Here is a 9,250-nt window from a genome sequence, read left to right as displayed (position 1 = left end):
TTTTTTTTAAGTTTCATTAATCAAATCAGGGAGCAAAAGACAATGCCACATGACCAATAGAGTACAGGAGGCTACCGTGGATCCTCTGGATCATGGTGTATGTGTCAGAGGTCTAGTCAGCAAGACCTTTAACACGTATGCCTTGGCAAAACTATGGAGTAGAGGCTGCCCAAGACCTACCATCCCCACTTTACACCACTGAGACAGAATCCAAAGGCCAGACTGAGTCCAGAGGTTCAGTGCCTTGATGGTTACAGCTACTGCCAGAGAGCAGACCGCCTAACACCCTAGCAAGGATGTGTTTCCCTAGCTTTTATCCAAACAAGGAGTACCCACAAGGCAGTGGGGGTTAGGGTTTTGAGATGCCCTATACATGCCTTACTCTGAAGACTGCAACATTGTGGGATTTTATAGGAGCTACCCCACCATGAGTCATCCCAGCACATTGCCACCAGGCCCTCCAGTCGGATGCAGTTTATGGTCATACCCAGGACCCAAGAGCATACAAATAATTGGTAGCTCCAAAGAATTTAAGAAAACATAGAACTTCTTCCATTTGTAGAATTTTTTACTAATCCAATGAATGGTACCTGACTAGCACTGATCACTGTGATTATTGCAAATATCATTGAATGCCACATGATGGCACCACAGGGCTGCTCTTGGTTTGCTGCTTCCCTTCCTTCACATACAGCTCTGCTATACCCACCTCTGTCAGCACTTTAATCATCCCTTTTCCTCCTGCTTTGAGCATCCACCTCAGGGTACAGTACTTCTAAAGTGCCATCATTTTGAATGAACGCTGGCACGTTTTGCCACATCACACATTCTGCAGTGAGAATTGGCTGTTACACAACTAAACTTTGCTGACTGAGGAACAGGACTGATGCAAATGAAGCCCCACTCGGAAGTTAGTGCTGATAGACTACAGCAAAGGACTTATGTGGACCAGACTCTCCTGTCACCTAACTCCTTGCCTTGTCTCAGTGGGTTTACTTGTGGAGTAAAATACCCCTAAGCTTGGACAGTATTGAAATTTAGCCTGTAGTAGGAGACTCATTTGATGGAAGAATATTCTTGGTCATCCAGCATGTTCAAACATGAGGCTGACGATCTCTGGTTGTGATTCCCTTTTATATTGTTCTAGCAAAGCAATATTAAAGATGCCTCACTGCAGCTGAGTCAAGTCCCTGTAACCAGAGCTTTTTAGATGTCCAGAAAGAGTCGAGTACCAAGCTTGGAGCTTGTCATAACACTTTCTCCTAAACAGCTCTTTTTTTGGCTGAAAATACTGTGTTACTTAGATCACTATGTTTTGCAAAAATCAAAATAGGTATATGTAGGCATAAAATGGAGAAAGATTTTCAAAATATTGAAGCACCCCATTTTGACATCTATTACATTAAAATATTTTACGAACTGACCTAAAACAATATGGATCTTTTTTGTTTTTGAATTTGTTTTTGTTTCTTTGGCAAAACATAATTGAATTTTGGCTTTGTTCTGAATTGGGGCAAAAATCTATGTTGGATCTGTTTTGTAATTAATTCTCAGAAAGAGCAATTTCTTATAGTCTGGAGCATGTATACCTTCCGTATTAACCAACATGGTAGCATAGGAACACATCCACAGTGATCCTCACAGAAAAGCCCCTTTATAAAGAAAGCAGTAGTCCTGGAACTCAGCATGACGATAATACCAAGTTTTCTAAAACGCCTTCCTCAAATGCTCTTCCCAGTAAAAATAAATACATACCAAAACTCTGTAGAGAAAATATTAATTCATAATAGCATGTAGTAAATGGAACTAGTCAGATATCACAGTAGTAGGAATGGTAAGAAAACCTGAAGAATATATGAACAACAGTAAGTAAAAAATATCTGCGCTTTAACCTTTGAACTACCAGGTCATAAAATGCATAATGTAAAGCTTTTATCCCTAATATGGAAGATTAACTGATTCCTCCCACGTATTTATACTTCCAAGCTGGAAGAGGTTATGATCTTAGGAGCTGCCTACTATTCTGAATGCACACTCAGCACTGTACACCTAAAGTAAAACATGTTCCCAAAATCTGCTTTTCTACCCCTGTATATATTATAACAGGAGAACCTACCTCTTCCACCAGAATGGGGTCTTTTTATTACCAGCATGAACAAAACACTTTGTTCTGCATAAAGACTTTCACTGAAAACACCAGTGGCACACTGTCCTCTAGTGCTCAGTTCAGTTCTATACATGCAGCAACTACGTTTCACGGGAAGGTGAAACATGGGGTCAAGGAAAGCAAAGTCCAAGTGTCCAGAAAAACCCATCAGACCCATCTGAATAGTGCACACTTAAATCTTTCACCTTCTAAGTTCAAGAGTTGCTCAGGACTGAGATGCAATGCACATTGAACACTTGGGTCAGGGCAGGCAGAGGAGAATTCAACCTGAAGCTGACTATCCAGTTTATGGGTGTGCAAACATATTGTTTTTAATGTTAGGAAACTACTCTCACACACCATTAGTTCCCTTGTTGCTATTTTCATTTTGTACCCAGCTAGTGCCTCTAAAGGCATTTCTAAAGGTTGAAGTTTGCTGGCTTTTAAGAGATTCTGGACATATGAGGAACTACCTAGGCACAACCAACCATTTCTGTGATTACCCCACAATGTTCTGGTCATTAAAGCAAAAACAACTCATCAAGGTTATCATTCAGGTGTGAATATGAAACAAAAAAACCACTACCCACATTACAATAACCCAATAACAGAACAGTTGTTCCAATGGCAGCTTTCATGCGACTACTAGCACATGACGAGATTTTAATAATGAAGTCAAAACTAAAATGCGGTATCCGACATTTTTATGACTTGGTGACAGGAATACCCGTGTCCCTGGTCATACAAGCTTAGCACTGTTTTGTAACTTTATCTGAACCTCAAAGATGCGTTCTTGCTAAATACAGCCCAATCTGAACCACCTCAGGGCATGACTGGTCAACATCTGGACCCAAACCAGAGTTTTTAATGTTATCCCCAACTTTATCAAAATCTCAGAGTCAAGTCAAAAGTCAAAATCTCAGGCTTACAAGCCTAAACAAATGCAAAGACAAAGCAGTGGAGGGATATAATGTGCAAGCAAGACAAGATATATGCAAGGACAGGGCATTAGCATTCATATTTACTGCTCAGCTTCCTGACTGCGTCCTCATTTGTCCCTGTCTTTTAGGAACGTCAGAACCTCCTCTTCCTTTAAATTGGGATAAAAGGGGAAATGTGAGCAACAGCCATATAGTCCAAAGGATAATGATGGGTGAAATGACACATTTAGGAACGGAAGAATCTGGTTCCCTGACAAACGTTCAGTATGTGCAAATATCCAGCTGCGTCCCCCCCCTCGATCACATCACCTACAAGATTTTTTTTAACGTCAAACTACTGAGTAAACTAAAGTGTGGACTATAGGATAGGATATCAGCCTGAAATAGGGGGTGTTTGAAATTCAGACCTGAATTTGGAGGCTCAAATCCATTTCCAATTTGGAGCTACCTTTGACAGTTCTGCTCACAGAGCTGAAAGGACACCGTGTATGATAAACTAAATTCTGTAAACTGACCAATGAAAAACCCTGCTAAATCAGAAGCATTAGATAAAATTATAAATATGGTTTTAAGAAAATGAGTCTTATCAACAAATCTGAGTATTTTATGGTAACCCACAGCACCTGCTATTGTAGCCAAATGATAAATTCTAAAGTTGGGTTATGCAGACACTTATGATCCGAGTGACGGGATGATCTAGCAGTGGTCAGCAATCTATGGCCTGTGGCTTGGATGCAGCCCACAAAGGGATTTTATACGGTTCACCAAGCCAGGAGGGCAGTGGCATTTGGAGGTGGGGGAAGCAACAGTGGCAGCAGTGGCAGCTGGGTCACAAGCAGTGGCCCACCTTTGAACCAAGCTGTTCATTCAGCGCCCCCATTGCTGAAAGGTTACCAAACCCTGGTTCAGCAAAGTAAACATTGGAGGATACATGGGTAGCTTCCCAAAATGAAAGTTCTCCATCTCCTCTAATTATAAAGTGGACTAAAATACAACATAGGTCAACAACAGGAAGACTGAATATATGCTGGTGAGAAAGAGTACCATAAACTGAGTCTGCCGGATTACACCTGGTTAAAGGACCATAGTGTCTGGAGCCAGAAGGCATCCAATAAGACTGCTGAGGATCCCACTGCTTGATTTTGGAATATTAATAGATCCTTACAAATGGAACCTGACATTGAACTCAGATGAGTAGTTCAGTCGTGCAGTTTCCATTCTCTGAAGCAGCTGGTTTTGTCATGAATGAACAGTGTTAGGAAAATTTAATCAAACTGTGATGAGTTAGATCCGCTAAATCTGTACATAAATATTTAATACATGAGGTCCTATTAAGCTTTTAAAACACTGAATAAATGTTAGAGTTAACAAAAGTTAAGTGTTGCCAAATACCCAAATAGATTATTTTTTAAAGAAGATTTTTAGTGTATGAAGCGGGATTGACAGGCCTAAATAATGAAATCCTCTGTGCTAAGAGGAGGCAGTATCAGGGGAAGCTGCCCCTTTACCGCCATGCCATGTTATTTCAGAAGAACTGCGCTTTTACAGGAAATAGGAAAGCTCAATCCTTTGCCATGGATTGAGGCGGCAATGGGCAACGATGAATTCAGCAGCGAGAAAATTAATGGCTGCAATCTAGTGGTATGACAGTGGTTCTCATCTGCTGAGTTAACCCCCTGGCTGCCAACTGCGCTGACACCTCACCTTGCAGCACAGGTGGGCATAAGGCTGATGAAGGGACTAGGGCTACTGGGACATGCCCCAGATGCCCCAGTAGCTACCCCCTCCTCTCCCTGAGCCCTGCTGCACCTGAACCCCACTCCCTCTCCCAAGCACAGCTGATTTCTGTCACCAGCAGTAATGGACAAGTAGGTGGAGTCTGTGGTGAAAAACAGCAGCTGCAATAGGGTGGCACCTGCACTCTGGCACCCACTCTAAATCAGTGCCCAGGGCTCGTGCCCAGCTGCTTGCCCACTCCCAGTTACGCTACTGATGACCAGGTGCTTTCTATCAGGCCACCTTTAGAAGCAACTAATGAATCACATTTGAAACAATTCACCGTGTAAAAGGCCTTTTAATACCTCCTAAGCGAAGCTTAGGCAAGTTGAAATGTGTGCATCTCTCATCACTAGGTCACACTGATTTTTATCAAACACTGCCAAACACCTTTCTATGCGGAATTTACAGAAAAATAGCCAATATTTTAAGCATCAAAATGCAAGTTTCTCCATTGCTAAAAACAGGAATGCTATGAAATGTCCTATTTATTAAAAGAATAAATCCAAATCCTCCGCATCCTGGAAACACCATTCAGTCAGTGCAACACAATGCAAAAGAAACAGGACATTTCAGGAATAGGGTATAAATCAAAAAAGTAGTGCAAAGTGTAGGCACACCAATGGTGAGAAGAGAACTAGACAGAATATGTGGTGTTAGAATGAGTAAGGATTAGAAGGAATATTAAAAGGAATAACAACCAAGGGCTTTGGAAGCGCTAGGAAACCCCTGTCAGAGCTCAAGCCAGTCCGTAATGAAAATGGGTCAGGAAAAAAGTTTCTCCATGAACACAGCTGCCTACTGCAGGGTTCCAGGAAGCTTTCTATGAAGCACAGGGCACTAGCTACTTTCAGAGACATTTTACAGGGCTAGACATGCAAAGAGAAGTATTTTTACAACAATCCATTAAGGGAGTGTTTGAAAAAAAACCCCACTGTGAAAGTACAGGGTCCATAACTTTGTTGTAAATTTTACCTTGCTCTTCTTGAGAAATGTGGAGGCACTTTTCTCTTTAGTCCTGGCCTCAGGTTTGTGGTTCAGAGGCTTTGCAGAGCTTTCTTTTGCTTTCCTGTTGTCTTTTTTGGGCTATAGAACAGAATTTACAGATCCAGCATTAGAGTACAACAGTATACAATTAAGAACACCCTAAGACTGAGTCAGCATGAACACAACCTGTCATTGCATAAGAAACCACAAGTTTTGGGGAGTGACATTGAAGGGCTAGTGGAAGATATTGGATGTGACATTCAGTCTAGGGATGAGGACAGAAGCTCTTTGTGGCATCTATTTGTTCTGTGCTTGTAAAGCACATGGGGGAACTGCTATAGGGCCAGAGTTCCTTGGCAATACTCTAAATAATAAATAATATTGCCCTTTAGACACCCTCCTTCTACTTACATGGTGCTGCATCTCCCTCAGGATAGTGGGAGAATGCAGTGTTGGTATGAAGAGTCTATATCAAGGATAAGTAGGACATAGGGTTAAATCAGGGGTGGGCAAAATACAGCCCGTGGGCCAGATGCAGCCTGCCAGGCCATTCTATCTGGCCTGCAGGGCCCCTAAAATTTTTTGAAAATTAATATTTATTTGCCCCTGGCTGCCTGTCATGCTACTCTCAATGGCTTGCCAAAACTCAGTAAGCAGCCCTCCACCCGAAATCATTGCCCACCCCTGGGTTAAACAGTAGCATGTGGGTGAATGACTAAGGACCTCCTCATCAGAATAGCAAGGGGATACCACCTTTTGGCACATGCTCTAACTGGGATGACATGGCACACATTCAGGGAGCAGACTCTTGCTGCTATCCAATGCAGTATGTTAACGTTCAAAAAAATTCAACAGCTCCATCTGTAAACACACTGTGACCTATTCCTAAATTGCACATTTATACTTGCCATCCCAACACACTTAATTGCTTTGCTTTTTCATGCTATGCTTACTAAGGGGAAAGACTTGAAAAAGATGTGGCGAGTTACAGAAACCACTGGCAGGATGACATGCACACAAATACAAAACTTTGCAGTATCCCAAATCCTGAAGATGCCCACTGATGCAACTGAGGATGGATCGTGCGAATTCTGAGTCACACTGGATTGCTCTGTAATTTGTAAAAGCACATTGTGTTTGAAATTAGGGTGAGCTTGCTGAAGTCCTTTCCGCCTGTTATTCAGGTTGAGATTTAAACCTAAAATGCCAAATATTAGGCATTGAAACGGGTTTAAAATAAACCTGGTTGAATGTAGTATCAGACTTAACTGATTTGGGTCAAACCACTTTATGCAACTTCTGCCCCAGACCCCTTCCTGGTTTAAGTTAAATCACAGTCCTCCAGCATCCCAGCATTTTGCAGCCCTGGGCTGGGCTGTGCTGTCTGCTCCAGAGAGCAGGGCTGGCCCTGTCCCTCTGGTCCCTAGCTGAAGCAGTGAGGGTTGGTTCACTGGCTGGCTCACTGGACCTCCCTATGCCCTATGCAAACCCAGGATGCGGTCTGGGGTCAAGAAGGAGGTTAAAACACTCCTTCCCCCACTCAAACTTACAGTAGGCAACAACTGTGGACTACAAATCCCAGAGGCATGTGGAAGAAGGAAGAGGAAGTGATGGGCAATCCTGCAGAGTCCTGCTTCGGTAATTCTGGACTGCAAATCCCAGAGACCTCAGGGGCAGTAGGAAGAGGAAGTGGACACAAAGCCAGAGAGCCATGCTCTAGCGCTCCCTGGCTTGTGGCCTGAGCCACTGTAGGCACATGGCTGCATTTTCTGGATCAAAGGTAAAAGTCTGCTCACTTCTATTTCAATTTAATCAGTGCAGTTTAGCTTAACCTGCAAAGGCTGAATCAATTCAGCCTCGGGCTTTTTGATGGTTTGTACATAGCCTGTACAGCGCTTAGCACAATTGCTTGGGAGCACTGGGCAAACACGCCATGCAAATCAGTTACAATCACTTGTAACTGATGCTATTTATAAAACCCAAATGTGCACCCGCGTAGAAAGATAACGTCCCCTCCAGGGCTTACAAACCAAAACAAACACAAAGACAAAGCAGTGGAGGGATATAAAGTGCAAGCAAGACAAGTTATATGCAAGGACAGGGCATTAGCATTCATATTTACTGCTCTGCTTCCTGACTGCATCTTTATTTGTCCCTGTCTTTTAGGAACGTCAGAACCTCCTCTTCCCTTAAATTGGGATAAGAGGGGAAATGTGAGCAACAGCCATATAGCCCAAAGGATAATGGTGGGTGAAATGACACATTTAGGAAAGGAAGAATCTGGTTCCCTGACAAACATTCAGCATGTGCAAATATCCAGCTGCGTCCCCTGCTTCAATCACATCACCTACAAGATTTTTTTCACATTAAACTATTGAGTAAGCTAAAGTGTGGACTATAGGATAGGGCATCAGCCTGAAATTCATAAGGCCTGACTCTTATGAGATTGCAAGATTAAAAGCATTGTCTATATATCTTGAGTTATTTCAATTCAGTCCCTTTGACCACCACTAAAGGGTGATATAACTCCTTTATTTCCTACAACTCCAGTTCGAGCATAGCCCATCCTAAGGCTAATTGTATTAAGAACAAGGATATAACATTCATTTATGACACATACATATTCATTCTGACAGTTCTATAACAATGCAGCTTTATTTCCCTTGTAAAGGTTAATGCCTGAGATAAACTGTCTCATAACACCAAGCAAACCAATGGGCAAATGCAATAAATTTGCAGTTTAGAATATGGCAGGGTTAACTAACTGTTTCTTCTCTCATCAGAAAAATAAATTGTTCCAAAATGCAATTATAGCAATTACAGATTTTTTTCCCCTAGTGGAGGCAACTATAGACGTTTAGGGAAGCACTCACTTGTGTCTGCGTTGGCTAGAAAGGATACAGAGGTATTGAATGGAAAAAACAGAAGCTCCCTAGTCCACAAGACTACATGACTCACTCCAAGTGGCACAGGCTCCACAATAGCTTAGCAACCAACCTGACTCAGGGAAAAATGCACAGAGCAAATAGGTCAGATAAAAAAAAAACAACACTTCTAGATGTGGATCTGCAATGTACTAATTTGGCTCCAGGGAAAACTCATCAGCCACTGAGTCTTTATTACACTGGACCTTTCCATCATTTCCATTATTCTCAAGAATGAGCGTTTAAAAAAAACAAACAAACCATAGTGGTAATTAAAGGGAAATTCTAAGCATTGCTACTTAGATAAAAGACAAGAAGCCATTACCCGTCTGAAGATCTGCTGTGACTAACGGATACCTGAAGGACATACTTCTCTTATATTGCTAAAAAAAACAAACAAAAAAAAACCCCTCTGTCAGAAATACTTTATAGGAACGTGTGCAAATAGGAAACTTGACATGATCTTCACACATAGC

General features: G+C 42.0%; 1 protein-coding gene across 1 annotated transcript in view; it reads right to left on the bottom strand.

Annotated features, from left to right (window-relative positions):
- The window catches only part of LOC109290238, a 71,892-nt gene that overhangs the window by 54,984 nt on the left and 7,658 nt on the right, over positions 1 to 9,250 (bottom strand). Inside the window, exon 2 of the mRNA XM_019506643.1 lies at positions 5,839 to 5,949. Coding sequence (XP_019362188.1) covers positions 5,839 to 5,949 — 111 coding nt within the window. The remainder of the gene's footprint in view (positions 1 to 5,838; positions 5,950 to 9,250) is intronic.

The sequence above is a fragment of the Gavialis gangeticus genome, unplaced genomic scaffold (genome assembly GCF_001723915.1).
Source record: "Gavialis gangeticus isolate Ggan-Ray unplaced genomic scaffold, GavGan_comp1, whole genome shotgun sequence".
Lineage (NCBI taxonomy): Eukaryota > Metazoa > Chordata > Crocodylia > Gavialidae > Gavialis > Gavialis gangeticus.
Note: the sequence above shows the minus strand (reverse complement) of the source record. Positions and strands in the feature narration are given on the sequence as shown.